The 18029-nt window shown below is 46.3% G+C and overlaps 2 protein-coding genes across 3 annotated transcripts; one reads left to right on the forward strand and one right to left on the reverse strand.

The window, feature by feature from the left end:
- Window positions 1-10075: 10075 nt before the first annotated feature.
- On the reverse strand, window positions 10076-13132 carry LOC119214305 (5-hydroxytryptamine receptor 7). Its single transcript, XM_037465987.2, has 2 exons — window positions 12081-13132; window positions 10076-11421 (listed from the first exon to the last, which is right to left on the reverse strand). Exons 1-2 carry the CDS (start codon window positions 12659-12661, stop codon window positions 10503-10505), a joined length of 1500 nt encoding a protein of 499 aa, XP_037321884.2. The 5' UTR covers window positions 12662-13132; the 3' UTR covers window positions 10076-10502.
- A 2341-nt stretch (window positions 13133-15473) lies between these two features.
- On the forward strand, window positions 15474-17942 carry prorsd1 (prolyl-tRNA synthetase domain containing 1). 2 transcript variants are annotated; one of them, XM_037465989.2, is made up of 4 exons: window positions 15474-15713; window positions 16371-16496; window positions 16587-16676; window positions 16771-17942. In XM_037465989.2, exons 1-4 carry the CDS (start codon window positions 15633-15635, stop codon window positions 16981-16983), a joined length of 510 nt encoding a protein of 169 aa, XP_037321886.2. In that variant the 5' UTR covers window positions 15474-15632; the 3' UTR covers window positions 16984-17942. The 2 variants fall into 2 exon arrangements, with proteins under 2 accessions (XP_037321886.2, XP_037321887.2); XM_037465990.2 differs by having other exon boundaries at window positions 15475-15713; window positions 16363-16496.
- Window positions 17943-18029: the final 87 nt, after the last annotated feature.

Below are 18029 nucleotides of genomic sequence, written 5' to 3' on the forward strand. Positions count from 1 at the left end.
TGCCTTCAGAACTGCCTCAATTCTTAGTGGCATAGATTCAACAAGGTGCTGGAAGCATTCCTCAGGGAGTTTGGTCCATATTGACATGATGGCATCACACAGTTGCCGCAGATTTTTCGGCTGCACATCCATGATGCGAATCTCCCGTTCCACCACATCCCAAAGATGCTCTATTGGATTGAGATCTGGTGATTGTGGAGGCCATTTGAGTACAGCAAACTCATTGTCATGTTCAAGAAACCAGTCTGAGATGATTCCAGCTTTATGACATGGCGCTTTATCCTGCTGAAAGTAGCCATCAGAAGTTGGGTACATTGTGGTCATAAAGGGAGGGACATAGTCAGCAACAATACTCAGGTAGGCTGTGGCGTTGCAACGATGCTCAATTGGTACCAAGGGGCCCAAAGAGTGCCAAGAAAATATTCCCCACACCATGACACCACCACCACCAGCCTGAACCGTTGATACAAGGCAGGATGGATCCATGCTTTCATGTTGTAGACGCCAAATTCTGACCCTACCATCCGAATGTTGCAGCAGAAATCGAGACTCATCAGACCAGGCAACGTTTTTCCAATCTTCTATTGTCCAATTTCGATGAGCTTGTGCAAATTGTAGCCTCAGTTTCCTGTTCTTAGCTGAAAGGAGTGGCACCCGGTGTGGTCTTCTGCTGCTGTAGCCCATCTGCCTCAAAGTTCGACGTACTGTGCGTTCAGAGATGCTCTTATGCCCACCTTGGTTGTAACGGGTGGTTATTTGAGTCACTGTTGCCCTTCTATCAGCTCGAACCAGTCTGGCCATTCTCCTCTGACCTCTGGCATCAACAAGGCATTTCCGCCCACAGAACTGCCGCTCACTGGATGTTTTTTCTTTTTCGGACCATTCTCTGTAAACCCTAGAGATGGTTGTGCGTGAAAATCCCAGTAGATTAGCAGTTTCTGAAATACTCAGACCAGCCCTTCTGGCACCAACAATCATGCCACGTTCAAAGTCACTCAAATCACCTTTCTTCCCCATACTGATGCTCGGTTTGAACTGCAGGAGATTGTCTTGACAATGTCTACATGCCTAAATGCACTGAGTTGCCGCCATGTGATTGGCTGCTTAGAAATTAAGTGTTAACGAGCAGTTGGACAGGTGTACCTAATAAAGTGGCCGGTGAGTGTATATAGAAGCACACACATTGTTTGAAAGGAGTTGAAAGGTGGAGAAGAAGCGAGGAAAAAGGGGAGATTTCGCTCACAGGCTCCTCTTCCAGGAGAAAACGATATATCTGGTCGGGCAGACATATTGAGGCCAGAAATATGTGACTCTCGGCCCCCATGGCCCTATTTCTTTGTGGAACATGTCATTCAAATACTCTCCTTTTTTTCTAGGGGGGGGGGGGGTTCGGGTCTCTCCTTCAGGTTCTGGAACCTGCCTCAGACGGAGCCTCTTAAAGACGGTCACGTGGGCCGTTGTGATCAGCTCTGGTTCTCAGGTGCCTGTTGGAGTTGCTCTTCTTTTTGTGAAGAAATACTCCCATTTTTCCAAGTGTACGGTTTCACATTTTGAATATTGCTCCTAACGAGCAACTTAGAAAAATCATGAAATCATGAAAAGACGCTCATTAAAAAACTCTTCACGAGTCTCTTTGCAGAGACGTCCATGCAGCAGGGAGGCAGGTAATCGCGCATGATGTGTTGGGCGGTGTTTTAGGGCCTTTACTTATGTTAATGGAGATTTTTAAAAAAGAAAAGTGAGTCCTTCCCCGCCGGAGCAGTGAAGGTCAGCCGGCGATGATTCACATGCTGGGATGATTTCTGAAATGCAAAAGGGCATCCTGCACATTTTAAGCTCCTAGAATCTCAACATTTTTGCATTTGGTGACGGGAATTTAAGCACAAATGTCAACTTAATAGCTCTCGGTTCACAGCTTGATCGTGTCCCTCAGCCATGGGACACTAGTGGACATCCTGCATGTGGTGGGACATCTTAACATTGGCTGCATTAGAATAGGTAAAATAATTACATTATTGGTCTTTTCTTCACCACCTTTCGGTGCACTGGTGGATGTGACTGGTGGCGGGTTGGTGCACTGGTGGATGTGACTGGTGGCAGGTTTCTGCACTGGTGGATGTGACTGATGGCGGGTTGGTGCACTGGTGGATGTGACTGGTGGCAGGTTTCTGCACTGGTGGATGTGACTGATGGCGGGTTGGTGCACTGGTGGATGTGACTGGTGGCGGGTTGGTGCACTGGTGGATGTGACTGGTGGCGGGTTGGTGCACTGGTGGATGTGACTGGTGGCGGGTTGGTGCACTGGTGGATGTGACTGGTGGCGGGTTGGTGCACTGGTGGATGTGACTGGTGGCGGGTTGGTGCACTGGTGGATGTGACTGGTGGCGGGTCGGTGCACTGGTGGATGTGACTGGTGGCGGGTTGGTGCACTGGTGGATGTGACTGGTGGCAGGTTGGTGCACTGGTGGATGTGACTGGTGGCAGGTTGGTGCACTGGTGGATGTGACTGGTGGCAGGTTGGTGCACTGGTGGATGCGACTGGTGGCAGGTCGGTGCACTGGTGGATGTGACTGGTGGCAGGTTGGTGCACTGGTGGATATGACTGGTGGCAGGTTGGTGCACTGGTGGATGTGACTGCAGAAGGACGCTTTTGCACAAGCGGCAACGTGCGATGAGTAGAGGGTGAAAAGGTTCGCCTTATTGCACAAGCGAGGATCGGTATCATTAAGGAAGGTTTCTAAATGTTTAGAGGAGCTGAGATTTATGGTAAAAATGGGTGCCATGCAGGTGGTTTCATCCCACTTGTCTCCAGTCAGACAGTCACACTCAGACACAAGGGGGGGCGGGGGGGGGGAGAGAAGCTGCAGGTGGAGAAACAGAAACACCACCACCACCCACCTGCGTGTGTCTCATTCATTTATTTAATATGGCCAAAGATTTAAGTTTCTTTTTTCTGTCAAAGCTGGAAAAGGAGACGCTTACTGTCCTCCCAGCAGTTATTAGCGGCATTATGTCCGCTGTCTTCTTTCAGCAGACACAACCCAATCTCACTTTTTTAAGGTTTACAACACTTAATCAGCAAAATGTGTGTGTGTGTGTTTCACATTAGTTTCACAACTTATTTAACTTTTGATCAAACGAGGCTCTTCATTGATTGACTCATCGTTCATTATGAGCCTAAACTCACCGACGCCGAGAAAAAAAACATGAAAGGATTTTGCGCTAATCGGAAATTTGGGGGTTACGAAGTACTTTGAAGGTGGCCGCTGCTCTTGTTAGCAGTTTCCGGGGTTTGTGTGATGTTCCTGGTTGTTTCGTGATCCTCTCTCTGTCAAGCTCTTGGTGCTCCTTCAGGCTCCCGCTCACCGTCCCTGAAACCCTTCAAGAAGCAAAGGGCCCACGCTGCCGTTTACTGGATTTCAGATGATTTACTTTTTAATGACTTTCAGGGTGAGTTCATCCCCGACACTGCAATCAGAACCAGGATGTGAACGGCAGCACATGACTCCTGTTGGGATTATAAGGTTTTAAGTTTTAAGTATTATGTCGTGTGTGTGTTTGTGTGTGTGTGTGTGTGTTTGTTTTATCCGCGAGTGCAAAGGAGACCTGTGGCTCTAATTCCAAACCACTTAAAACCTCACATGAAAATTTAATAAAGAACCTTTCAAAGCATCAAGTGTTGAAGTGTGCGTTGTAGTGGCCATATTGTTTTGCTCTTCGTGCATCAAAAGTCTGATTAGCTTCACCCGTCTCTCGTCACAAAAGCTGTTTGCGTTTGGATGCTGCTGCCCCCCCTCCTCCCCCTCCCGGGCGTTTGTGTCCGCCCCCCCCCCCCCCCCCCCCCGTCGCCTGAGGGGCACAAATCATGACGACGACATGAAGGGGAGCCGCCGGCTCCAGGGTTTGACTCCACTGCTCCACTGCTGGAGTCAAACCTCCTGCTGCCAGCCACTTGATCTCAAGTCTTGCCGTTGGCCTCCTGCCCCCCCCCCCCACCCCCCCTCTCCCTCCAGAGGGGTTCTGCCTTCGATACTGGGGTCTTTTCTTCTGCTGCCACGTCCAGTCCCGCTGGCAGCTTGCCTCAGGCTTTGTCCCTGTCCATTCCCCCATTCATCATTCGCTTGGGAAGTTGCCCCGTGTCCCTTTGTTCGTTCTCACTTTGTCTTTATTTGTTTGGGAGTCCTTGTCGGATCGTTTCAGCCACCTACTCATCTTTCACTGCGTTTGGGAGGCGGTAAAAGGGGGTATAAAATACATTGAAGTGGCTTTATATGTTTTCATCGTCTCTAAACGTCCTCCTTACGTCACCCTTCCAAATCCATTGATTTCTTCTGCGAGGCATTTGGGGACAAAAGAGCAATCTAGTTAACACCTGTGACTTAATTACTTTATAAATCTATTCTGGCATTTTTGTTGGTCCAGAAGACAAAGAGCAACATTGGCAGCAAGTCAAAATCGTGTTTGCCTCTGATTGATAAATGTAGGCATAATATTCACTTTAATTTGCTGTCTGGCTCTTTAACCTCTAGATGTTAAACTTATACTACCAACTAGTTGTGATCCGTTGCATCCATTGTTACATGTTTGTTGCTAATGTACCCTGGTTAGTAGACGCCAAAATCTATGTGTATCAGGAAAAATACAAACTGTTCCAACTAAAGCCAATATATTTATCGATGAAATAGAATAGAACAGTGTGTTGCACTTCCATTGGGCTCAAACCGTATTTATCAATACATACAGTATTTCAGCAGAGCCGGGTCTAGACAGGCATGTATGAGGGGGCAGCCACAAATCTTGAGGGGGCATTGTGCTCCAGCACCTAGCTCCAGCACCAAGTTTGAGGGGGCACGACATTTATTTGAGGGGGCCAGGCCCCCTCTTGCCCCTGCCTAGACCCGGCCCTGTATTTCAGTTTTGACAATCCCTGGACATCCAAAGGATCTCAGAGCTGGATGTAGTTGGTGAGCCACAATGTAAAACTGAAAATCCCTGTATGTGGAAAGAAAAGGCATCTTGATATTTAGTTAGTAGGACAAGTATGGAAAGTCAAAGAATATGAAGTCACATATTTTTTTGATAAAAAGTCCAAAATATGTTAGGTTGGAGAACGTCATGCAAAAAAAAGGCATAGATATCGGGGTGAAATTTTTTTGGAACAAAAAAGGTAAAAATGTTAAGTCAAAATTTAATGCAAAAAAAGGTCAAAATAGGCCATGGGGGAAAAAAGTAAACCATTTATGAAAAAAATCTAAATCTAATCTAAAGGTTAGAAAAAGTCATGGAAAAAGAAAAGTAAAAATACAACAGTTAGTTCAAAAGATGTTTTAAAAAAAATGTTGTCATGGAAAAAAGTCAAATATAAGGTTGAAAGTAGTTCTGAAAAAAGTGGGACTCGACCGTATTTTGTCCCCCACTGAAGAACCAGCTGATGGCTTAGTTTCTTTGTGAAGTGTGAACACTGTGCGTCTGAGTGATCCACTGTGGGGGGGGGGGGGGGTTGATTTTTGTCTCCAGCTCGGATGAATGAATGACAGATTCAACGCCCCTTCTTTCTCACTGCCACGGACTCAAGGACATCCTCAGCGTGATGGCCGACCACAAGAAGGCACCACTATCTCGCTGCCGCCCCCCCACTCCCCCCGCCGCGCCGACTCATCGCAATCAGCGTGTCGTTTGACGCATCGTTTTAGCGCGGCTATTTTTCCTCACGTCACTGTAATAACACCCAAAGCCAATGAATACATGAATTAAAGTGATGGCAGATTAGTATGAATTCAAAGCTTCATTGAATATTTGCACCTCAGTTTCCGACATCATTCTCTCTAGGGGCCCGGCTCCGTCTCTTCACGTTATATTACCGGAAATTTATCCAAAATAATGCACACATTTTGATCCTTTTTAGATCTAATCTTGCCACGAGATTTTTTTTTTTATTGCATCGCTATAATCAAAGCAGTGAGTCATCTGCTTCACGTGTTCAATGGGGTTCATTCATATCACCGCTGGAAGAAAAAAGCTTTTTGTCACCTTCAGAAAGGAGGTCTAATCTCTGAATGGCTCTGAAATCACCGGGAAGGGTCTCATCTTGAATGAGGGTTAGGTGAGTTTCAGGCCACACCGACTCGACGCGAAAGACGACTCGCGTTAATCAGTTGTGACAACTTGTGTTTCAGAGGGAACGTTCTTAGGATTTGCTTTGCCCGGCTTATTCATTTATTAAATGTACAGCCGCTTTGAAGCATCACAAGGTTGATTACACTCATAATTCTAATTCATAACCGAGTACATTGGTTGCTGAAACAGAAAAAAACAGTTTCATGTGTCATTTGCACATGAAGCGATTACATTATTTCATTCTTAAGAAAAGCAAAGTCGCAAAAAAGCCTGTGAAAAGTCAACGGGTTCTGTGATAAAGTCAAGATGGAGACAGGAATTCAGTTGATGTTTAGTCTAATTTCTAATACAATATATGGTTGATAACAACTGACGCATCAAACACATAAGCAGCAATTTGCTGTACAAATCAAGTCAAGCACATTTTCAATTTAATAAACTATTTGTGCTGTATTTAGCTGCTAATCACAACAGGAAGTCCACACAGGAAGCATGGTATTCATACTGAGATAAAACATTTTTTTATTTTCTTTAAGTGTACTCTTTTCAACGAACGATGCCGATAAAACATTTTAGATGCATATACAGATATATTTACATTTGACACAGGTCTTTTCACTACAGTGTTAATGGTAGAACACCAGCACACTCTCTAAGGGGATTGCCTCATACGCACTACAACTTGCTTTTAAAAACGACCATTAATATCCTGCAATTCCTCGACTAGAACAAAATGGTTCCTCCCGGACATCACTGACAGAACACACCTTACACCCTGGTGGACAGCGAGTGTTTTGAAGATCAAGCGATTTGATTGGTCAAAGGTGCATCGCGTCCCTCCAGGTAAATCTCTTCGGGTCAATGGGAACGAACCGCCATCGGTCGCGATGGAGTCAGCTGCCTTTTGCTCCCCTGTTTCCATTCATTTACCCTTGATCTCGCTAACCAATGTGTGGTTGACACAAGGGCCCCCCGCCCCTTTGTTGTGTGCGTTTTGATGCGGCTGACAGCACAAAGTCCCCGCAGGATCAATGTCGTATGTATAATCCCAGTTTAGAACATCCCTTTCGGTACAAATGCTCTATAAAAGGCTGATTAAATGTTCTGTGTTGTGGTGCATTGAGCCCTGCAGGACAATTCTGGCACACTCACATAGCAACAGTTAATTTAAGTCAAGATCTCGGAGGAAAACGTGTCTAATTTCATTCATCTTGGGTCTGTTTCCTCACATGGGGGATGCCCTGGAATCATCTTTTTTGTTTTAAAGCAGTGTTATTTTCTCCTCCTCTGACTCTGATTGTTTCTTTTTAGTGGTATAATTTTCAATTATCATCAAGTCAATATGTATTTGTCAAGTTACGTGGAAATCATTTTGCAACTTCTTTGGTTTATTTTAGGATCTCTTTAGGACTTTATCTTTAGTTGTAAATATCATAAATAAGGAATTTAAATTTAAGTTGCACCGTAAAGGCCTCAGCATCTTGCAGCATCACCATAGTTCAGTTTGTATTTAGGATTCTGGGTGTTGTTGACTTTGGATCTTTCATTACTGAAGGTGACGAGTTCGATCAACTGCATTTATGTGGCCCCCGGAGTGTTTCGGGGCAAACAGAGAAAGGTCTTTTTTAAACTCTATTATTTTCAGTGGGAGGGCACATCCAGCCAACACTTGTCAGCCTGTCTGAGGCTGAGATGCCGCCCGGGGCCCATTAAACGCCACAGGTGTGCTTTTATCTCTAATCTACCGTCCGACACGTCGGCCTTCCTCTCCGCGTGATGATAGCATCGCCCCCCCGAGCTGTTTGTGTGGCCTGAACGTGGACACAAACTAACTTTTTCTTGTGTGTCACTTTTGACATTTTTAAATGTAGATACTTTATTTCCTTTCATGGTGTAATTAAACCCTCATTGGGCTTCTTGAGGGTTTTTTTGGATCCTCTCTGTTTTCATATTCAACTGGCAGAGCACTCACACCCTACGACGGGGGAGGCACATCGCCCCCCCCCCCCCCCCAGACAGATTACAGTTCAGCAGTTCAGCCCCCTTTTCAGCCACAGGCCCCGAAGTGAGCCGATTGGGTTACTTAAAATGCTGCAGGCATTGACGTGCAGATGCACGGACCACGGCACGAGCTGCTGGCCGTGGATGGACAAGGTAGCAGCAGAAGTTACCTTTAAAATAACTTGTGTGTGGTTGCCATAGAGATACAAGATGAGGTGACACGAGGAAGAGCCAAGCTTACTGGTTTTTAGTCCAGTTTAGGCTTGTGTTTTTTTTTCATCAGTTTGTTACACAAAATGTGGATGACGCTTCCCAAGTCCAAGTCCCACTCGGTGACTAAGCACCAGGCGCTGGTTGTATTTAAGTAAACCTGCAGGCAGCTTGAATTTATATTTAGAAACCAGGAGGAATTAATTCAATTACAAGAGAGAATCATGAATTAGTCGCGGTGCAAATTCAAAATAACAAGGAAACATTTGGAGTAGCGCAGACTGTACTGATACTGGGAGTGAGAAGTAACACAAAAACAATAGACACCTCTCTGTAAGTAATGTCTCAAGACGATGTTTAGAAATGACAGAAAGAGGACTACGCAGGTCTCGCCTGTCTCACACTCAACGTACAGTAAGAGCTTCTTCCTGTTATTATTCACAAGGGATGACATCAACATCATGTTACAGTTCCATGTCAATACACCAAATGCAGCCGAACCTGGGCTTTTCGATAGTGACTCTCATCTCGGTGGGAGGGGCTTGAAAGCGCCAATCAAGCGCCGGCTGTCACCTGCTCTTCCTCCTCTTGAATCGGGTTTATTCTCTGAGCCTCGGGCCGCAGGTTGTTTAGAGAGACGGCCGCATCACATCCTGCGCCTCGGTAGATTAGGGTCTATGATTCCATGGAACTCAATAACAGCCGAAGGTTAACAGGTGAGAGGCATGATAGCTGTCAGCCCGTAGTGACAGTAATGCACTGATAAGTGTCTCTGTGTGTTTTCAGGCCCCTGATTTGTTGTTTAATGGTATTTAAATGCCAACTCAGAAGATGACATCATGTCATTAATTGAGTAAAAATGCCCACGAACTGCAGGAATCAGGCCCTCAAATTCATCTAACTTCTGCCTCTGTTTGTTTTTTAAATGAAATGTCTCGCATTTTTCAGCAAAAAAAAACTGTGAATTTGAAGAAATGACCTTGGTGGACATTTCTTTAATATCTTCATCAGTTGTGACATTGATGATAACTTGTGTGTGAAATGGGTAACGATTGGAGTGAATATAAGAATGTACAGGGGGGGGGGGGGGGGGGAAACTAGGTCATCCCTCCGACTCAGAGTTCTCACCACGACCCCCCCCCCCCCCCCCCCCCCCTTTGCTTTTGTCTGACTTGTGCCTGTTTTTACGAGCTATTGTGTGGCGTGACGCGCGTGGGGGATAAAGCCTCAGCCCAGAGGAGGCTGTCATACAAGGTGCATGCTTTGAGCGGGGGGGGGGGGGGGGGGGGGGGGGGGGGGGGCTGCTATGTGCTGCACTCACTCAAAGGGATCGCGGTTCTCCGTGCTTCCTCTCTGGCGTATTGGCTCGCGTCCTCTCTCGCCCACTAGTTCCTCAGATCATTTCCTAAAAAGGTTGGGAGCAGCCCGAAAAAAAAACAACCCCAAAACGTCTGATCTCGATTTATCCATAAATAGTTTTCACAAGAATGTGGCGATCAGGTGTTGAACAGAAGAAGAGAGGAGCATTGTTTTGGCACGTTTGAACACAGTGATATTGACCACCCCCCCCCCAAAAAAAATGCATCTTGAAAGGATAAAAAGGATAAAGTTAGTCCGAATCAACGCGTTGATCCATTTCGGGTACAGATGTTGTCAGCTTTGTCCAATGTGAAGGGAACCTTTAGGATGACCGGGGACCACAGTGTGTACATTTGGTCTCATAGTCATGTGACCCACTCGAGATCCAAGGTCGTGAGGGCCAAGTTTTCCTTGGCTCCAACCTCAAAAATACAAGTTTCCCCGCCGCCGTGGCGGATAAGTACAAAGTCATCGTGTAGCACCATCACCTTCTGGAACAATTTCAGGTGCAGAAAACTTTTTCAGTGGGGAAACAACCAGTTTGTACGTAAACCACCAATCACAAAGCGGGTCGCTTTCACTGTACATCTTTTTACAAATAGTCCACTGCAGCCGCTACAATTCGGACAAATCCAAAATCCTTCCCCAAATGTGCCGCATTAACGCTTCCTCCACTCCGCTTCACGCGCATCAATCAGCCCGCCTCAGCTCGCCTTCGGTGACCATCGCACACATTTGAGGGGGAACAACCATTCTGGATGAGTTGTGGCCTCGTGCCAACGTCTCCGTCGATCGGCACACGCCGACAACTCTCCCTACACGCCGGGGTCTGGCTTCTCCACCAGCTTCAGGGCTTCGTGCATGCCCGCCGCCGACAGCTTCCGGTTGATGTTCCTGTAGCGGCACCGCAGGAGGTTGCTGTACGTGGTCCTCAGGTCGCGGTTGAAGAATGCATAGATGAAGGGATTGATGAGGGAGTTGGCGTAGCCCAGCCACAAAAGAGTCCTCTCCAGCCAGAGCGGCACGCAGCTGCACTCCACGCCGCAGACGAACGGCCTGGCGGTGGACACCAAGAAGAACGGCAGCCAGCAGAAGGTGAAGGCGCCCACCACGATGCCCAGGGTGGCGGCGGCCTTCTGCTCCCGCTTGAAGATGGACTGGTTCTTCCTCTTGCGGCGCTGGTGGTGCTCCCCGGTCTTGAGGAGGCGAGAGACGCGCGTGCCGCACTCCTCCTCCACCTCGCGCTGGAGCTTCAACGCCGCCGCCACGCAGTCCAGGCTCTCCTCCTCCTCCTCCTCCTCTTCCTCCTCCTCGGCTCCCTGCCCGGCCTCGGTGCCCTCGGCGCTGGCCGCGTCCCCCGAAGCCGCCGGCCGGCGGGCCTCTTGCCCCCGCCTCGCCCCCCGGGGAGCCACCCCTCCGGCGTGCTCCCTCTCCCTGGGGAAGCAGGTGATGGTGTGCTTGGCGGCGCTGAGCTTGGCGGCGCGGTAGATGCGGTTGTACATGATGAGCATGACCGACATGGGGATGTAGAAGGCCACGGCGGTGGAGTAGACGGTGTAGCCGAAGTCCTGACTGATGAGGCAGACCCTGCCGTCGTTGACGTTCTGCGCCCAGCCGAACAGAGGAGGGAGCGTGATGGAGGCGGAGAGGAGCCACACCGAGAGGACCATCTTGGCCATGCAGCAGCCGTTTTGCCGGACGGGATACGTCAGGGGTTTGGTGATACCCAGATACCTACGGAGAAAGATTTGTCCACGTGAATTATTTACAGTCTAATTTTACACGATTCATCTTTCCTCTTTTTATAAAGGTGTTTTCAATGCCCTTTTTTTGTGTTACCCTGATGCATGGTCAAGCTTTGACAAGGTGCCCTTGAGCAAGGTGCTTAACAGCAATATATGCAGCCTCCGGATTGGATACAGTTCCAAGATGCAGAAAAAAGACCCTGTGTGATCAGCAAGTGTGGTTCTATATGTCTGCTCAGTGCAGTTTATTTAGATATTGATTTGACCCGACAGCCCAACAGAGACGCAAGTGTGACTTTAATTAACGATTTGATGATTTGCATCAAACCACCAACCGACAAAAAGAGAGGAATCGTTGAGAGTCATTTTGTATTCAGATTAGGCGCAATTTGGGTGATTTACTGTTTACTGCTACGGAGCCGTAATGAGCTTTTGCGCTTTGACTTTCCATACAACACCTTTCCATTTCCATATAGGACAGACAAAAAGCTTCATTAAGGGTAAAAATATGTATTGCCGAATGTTTGTTATTCAAACAAACGTGCTTGTAGAGAGTTTGAGTCCCAAACTGCGATGCGTAAAAGTTGAATGAATCCGTCACATAAAATAAGGGAATAAAGTTAAACGCATAACATAAACGCATCTCACCTATCGATGCTGATTACGCACAGACTCATGATGGACGCGGTGCAGCACATCACATCCATGGCGATGAAAACGTTACAGAAGAACTGTCCGAATATCCACTGGCCACCAATCAGGTCCGTGATACTGACGAACGGCATCACCGCCAGGGCCACGGAGAGGTCCGCCACGGCAAGGGACACGATCAGATAGTTGGAGGGCTGGCGCAGCTTTTTGACGAAGCACACGGAGATGACCACCAGCATGTTCCCGCAAATGGTGGACAGCGTGAGCATGGTGAGGACGCCACCGATTAGGACCTTCTCGGCCCAGCCGTAGCTCAGAATCTGCTCCCCGCAGCGCGTCCCGTTCGTCTCCATGACCAGCGGCTGACTGGTGGTGGACGGAGACGTCGTTACGGCCGCCGCCGCCGCTTCAGCGGCGCTCTGCGCGATCTTCAGCAGCCGAGGCGCAAGAACCTCGGAGATCGTCATGCTGGCGGAGACCCCGGGATCTCCTCCACCGCCGACTCTGTCGTCGATCATGAGCGAAGACCTCATGTTGCCGCTACCAACGGTCCCGTTGCTCGCTCCCGCAACAACCATTCTGCTGGCTTCTGTTCCTTTTCATCCATTGACTCTGAGACCCGTCCGGCGGTGACACGGACGCGCGCGGATGTGCCAGTGTCCGTGTGGGAAATGAGTAATTCCTTTCCACAGCCCCCGTTAGGGTAAACTACTGTGACACGCTCTCGTTCCTTCATAAATCCACAACGCATTAATTCTGCAATTTAGGAGTTATCCTCGGCATTACGCACGTGGCACGCTACGGGCATATTCCCAAAATACTTGACCTATAAAAAAAACTAGTTTTTGCTTGTTGTCCAGCCTGCCAAGCACCGAGCGCGCTACTTTCTGTCCACACGTGAACAAAGACATGCACTAACAAAACTTCACTTCGCTCTTATACATCTCAAAGAAGTTGACTGGTTCCTGATAGGCTGACTGAGAAGCCAATCTCAAGAAAACGACCCGCAAACCACACGATCTTTGGGGCCTTTTCTTACTTCCTTTCCCCTGAAAGAAAAAAAAAAAATATATATATATATATATATATATATATATATATATATATATATATATATATATAGGTATTGCTTGTGTTACTACGAATTTGACCCGTTACACACTAACCCGTTCGCACCCCCCACACACACGCACGCACACACACACACTGGAGAGAGAGGGAGGAACAAAGGCTGAGATGAACGTGAACGGACGATAAATGAAGGTGAGAATGAGGGGGGGGGACTATTATAAAACGAATCCATCCAATAACATCATCTGAGAACAATTCGGACATATTTTGGAAGATAAAACTACGCATGAGATAGTAACTCTCCTGGGACTACGTGTTCATTCCTTCCAGGGTAACGTTGATCGACCTTTTGAAGCCAAGCGAAGCAGGATGATTTAGTGCCTTTACTTCATGAAGACAGGTTTAATCTCATCCTGTTGGTTCTTATCTAACCAACGTGAGGGAGCTGGGGAGCTGGTTTTCATTTGCGATAATTATAGTAAGTGTCGGGACAAGCAGTGCAATCTTCCTTCTACAACTTATGACATATATGCTGCTGGAGGTCGAACCCAAACCTTCCCCAGCCCCTTTTCATCACTTTCCAATCTGAGCCCAATTATTGTGTGATAACTTCATACGTGGGTATGATGCTGATGCTGCGGATATTCATGGATGGTACCGCCCCCCGGCGGCCGTATGACGCATCTGTGCGTGGTCATCTCGGTTTCCACACCAGGAATTCCTTTTTTTTCCTCCCTACTATGAGATTGTGTGTATATAAATATATAATGTAATGTATAACGTAATGCATTTGCATTTTCCTTCAAATGTCTAAAAATGACCTTCATGCGTGGCTTATTTTAACAGATGTGATTCTCATCTGAGGTTTGGGGCCTTGTGGAGGGCATCCAGGACACATGCATCGGCCCCGAGGGAAATACGGGTCGATTTCACTTCATTTTTGATCCGCTGGAAGTTCTATTTTTCAAGGCAACAAAAAACCCTCTGGCTTCAATCTGCAGGATTAAGGTGGAGTTTAGATTTTATGAATACGTGTATAAGGTGTCACCAAACATCCAGCTTTGTGGAAACTTTGGCCGTGACCTTGTGCTTGATGTTATTATTTTTTGTGCAGTCGGCAACTTATTAAAAGTATTTGACAGTGTTTGGTCTGAAAAAGGCCCTTTAGCATTTGCAAACTTTGGAACAAACTATTGCCCTGACAAAGCCATGTTGCACCTCTGGGGTGGATGGCATGGAGGTCAAAGTCCACACATTTGGACTTTACACGTGTTTAGTTTATTCAGCAGTTCAACCTGAAATCTTCAATGTGGTGAGAAAGACGTGGCTTGCAGATAGAAAAAGGAGCAGATCCGTAAGGCGATGCAACACAAATCAAATAAAAATTAAATAAAAACATGCTCATCTTTAAAAAAAGAAAGATTATAATCATGGTTTGTCCGTCACTTCATTGTTCGACGGTTTTTAATGCAGTTTCTATCCCCGTGTTTACATCCTGAGTTTTGTGAATCATCATCTTTTCTTCTTCTTTTTGATTAGTGCCCGATGCCACGATCCTGATGGCCAATGAATACATGAATAAATGAATATTTAGATGACTGAATATCAATCCCACCATTCCACCTGTTGCACAGCACCAACTTGTTTTCTATTCCCATATGAAGGTCATGTTTTTGTTTATCTGGTATTATTCTTTTTGTTATGGCATTTGGATTAATATTGGGAAGCTTTGAGAGCAGCTCATACTTTGCAGTCTGTCCCAGTCCACATTCTTCCCCCTGTTTAGTACGTTCCTTTTATTTAAAGGCTGTTTGGACACAGACTATTAGACAATATCCTTCCCAGTGCTCACCTTCACTCACTCGCTATGGGAGACCAGGGGTGGGTTTAACGCTTTGGGGGGGTTTTGACGTCATCACCATGGCGGCTTTTGAGACAATTCATGGAATCCAAACGCTCTGTAGATATTTCACTTGGTGCACGACCTCTGTGGTGTGAAACCTGCTCCACAGAGGCTGCTCTGTCAGAGTGAGCTGGTTGTGGTATTTATGTGACAATAGTTTAAAAAAAAAGGTTTAGTGACAAACATGAATAAATTACTCTAGAAACATGGTTAAAAAAAAAGATGAATCTCTGGGGTCCTCCGGGGATCAGTAAGTAAGTGAAAAAATTATGCAAAATCCAATGTGTAAGGCCTCTATAAGTGAAAGGAGATGGTTTAATAGCAACAGGATCGGGTAGATGTACAAAGACGGGTTTGCATCAGCTCACTGCTATTTTGACAAAGTCCACAAGAGGGCAGCAACGACATCAGGTGCTGTGAAGACGAAGCAGCGAAGAAGAAGAGGAGGAGTTCTTCTTCTCTTCTTCTCTGTGCTGCAGCTGTTTGTTTCTGTCCACGGCGGAGACCCCCGAGGTCCGGTCCTCTGCAGATTTCTCTTCGTTGACTTAAAAAATAAACCTTTTTTTTAATCGGCGATGGCTGAAGATCTGCGGTCCGAGCTGGAGGAATACCTGCAGGGTTTAAACATCCAGACGACGTGCGTGGAGCACCCGCCGGTAAAAAAACCGCTCAACAGCTGCAACGTTCAAAAATAAATAAAGATTACGCTAGAATCTGAAACTTTAACACATTGTGACACTTTTAAATAAGATGCTGAAAGACTACAGTATCTCATTCGAAGTTTACACATTTCAAAGATTTCTTTACTTTCTCTAAAACCACCCGGATGCATATTTTGAGACACTGCATTAATATCGAGTATTAACTCGTCTATTCGGCGTTATCTAATGCACTACATTGTAATTACTGTGGTGCACACGTGGACGATAACTTTTTGGAAGGAGTCTGGGACGACTTTCTGTCCAAATGGAAAACGTCACCTGTCATCGATGCACTGGCGATTTTATCCTGAAATACAAAGGATATACATTCACAAACTACCAGACATTTTTTGTATATACATCCTCCGTTTGCATAATTGTATATGAACAACTCTAATGGATTTTAACGTTTTGGGAAACTGGAAGTGGGGATTTTGTAACACGTTTCTGCTGCAATAACTCAAAGTGACCAGCAGCGGGCGTGAATGACCACTTTTGTCGCTCACCTTCACATTTAACGGCTTCACGCCGAGGCCCTTGACACCGTGTGTGACGTCATTTCCCCTAAAATGACTTGTGGATTCAGCGGATATTAAACCTTTAGCTCTGCAGGTGTTCACCGTTGAGGAGATGATGCCTCACCTGCAGGACGTGAGCGGCGCCGTGACCAAGAACCTCTTCCTGAAGGACAAGAAGAAGAAGGCGCTGTGGCTGGTGTCGGCTCGCCACGACCGCAAGGTCAGCTCACACCTCTACGTTCCCCCTCACACACACGCACACCTGAATGCACGTCCTCTCCTGAACGCATCCTCCCATAATCCCCTGCAGGTGAACCTCAACGACCTCGCCAAGAAGCTGGGTGTCGGCAGCGGCAACCTGCGCTTCGCGGAGGAGGCGGCCATGCTGGAGAAACTCAAGGTCAGAGGCGGTTTAGAAAATGCAAAACGTCGAAAAACCAGAGGGAAGCGCTACAGTCTGAGTTGTACCTTCTCTCCCGCCCGTCTCCTCTCAGGTGGGTCAGGGCTGCGCGACCGCTCTCGCCCTGCTCTTCGACAGGGACCGCAGTGTGAGGTTCGTCCTGGACCGGGACCTGGTGGAGGGAGGCCACGAGCTGGTCTACTTCCACCCCATGACCAACGCCGCCACCGTGGGGCTGCGCCCGGACGACCTGCTGCGCTTCCTCAAGGAAACGGGACACAAACCCGTGCTGGAGAGCTTCGAGTAGGACTAAACCCGAGCAGCCTGCAGCGGTTAAACTGGGACGTGGAAATGAGTCAAAATATGAGTTCCTTTTAGAAGGATTGCAAGTGATGGAACCGGGTCCGTCGTCGGATTTGTTTTACACATTACACACTTTTGGGGCCAAAATAGTTCATTCAGATCAACCACAAATATGTCTCTTCATGGCAAGTTATCATTACTACGTATGTAATGATTTAAAAGGCGCTGGAATATTTCAATTATGTGATATGTGTATATTTAACATCATTTTAATTGTTCATTTTTTAAAAATTGAATCACGGTGAAACGTTAAAAGTCTTCAGAGGGACGTTCATTTAGTTTCAAACAAATTGAAATTCTGAAGATGGTGAACATAAAGGAAATATTTTGACTGTTGGTTTGTTGGATGTTTGTTAGAGAAGCAGACTTTGTGGATTTCCATGTTTAAGCTCAGTAAAAAAAAAATTCTTTTGATTGTTTCAGCCTCACTTTTTCCTCCTTTCTTTTTACTTTTGAGACATTTAAATGCCAGAGAATTTTGATAATAAACGTTTGATTAGGTTGATCTGCTGTTGCTGCAGGCAATCTGTGGTGGCTGTGAGGGACGCTTTAGCCTCTAGGGGGGGCCATGTACTCAATGGAAGGAATGTTGTACGTCTCATAAGGCACTACGTTTATGAGCTGTGACTAATGGCTTTACTAATTATTAATACATTATTGAAACATCATTTTTAAATCAATACTGAACCATGATGCCGAGTTTGGACCAAATATAATTTCTGTCTAAATGTCCTATATCTGATTTGCACTTTTTATATTAGTCGGTATCAATCTGTATGTATTTGAATATTCCTTCTTAGATTCATCAATTAAAACACAGATATGTAATTACTTTGTAATTGACCAAACATTAAACAGTAGCTGTACTTGAAATATATGGATCGATATGAACAGTAAGCTCAATATAACTAACCTACTTTTTATTTTACATTTGTAACTATATTTAAATATGTATTAAAAATACATATATTCAACATAATTGTGTTCTCG

This window comes from Pungitius pungitius, chromosome 13, assembly GCF_949316345.1.
Source record: "Pungitius pungitius chromosome 13, fPunPun2.1, whole genome shotgun sequence".
Taxonomy (NCBI): Eukaryota; Metazoa; Chordata; class Actinopteri; order Perciformes; family Gasterosteidae; genus Pungitius; species Pungitius pungitius.

Excerpts from the sequence above, each read along its gene's own strand:
- LOC119214305 (XM_037465987.2), bottom strand. The coding sequence starts at position 12,661 with ATGGTTGTTGCGGGAGCGAGCAACGGGACCGTTGGTAGCGGCAACATG. Across the intron at positions 11,422-12,080 it reads TGCGTAATCAGCATCGATAG|GTATCTGGGTATCACCAAAC; the intron begins GTGAGATGCGTT and ends CTTTCTCCGTAG.
- prorsd1 (XM_037465989.2), top strand. The coding sequence starts at position 15,633 with ATGGCTGAAGATCTGCGGTCCGAGCTGGAGGAATACCTGCAGGGTTTA. Across the intron at positions 16,497-16,586 it reads CGGCTCGCCACGACCGCAAG|GTGAACCTCAACGACCTCGC; the intron begins GTCAGCTCACAC and ends AATCCCCTGCAG. Across the intron at positions 16,677-16,770 it reads CCATGCTGGAGAAACTCAAG|GTGGGTCAGGGCTGCGCGAC; the intron begins GTCAGAGGCGGT and ends GTCTCCTCTCAG.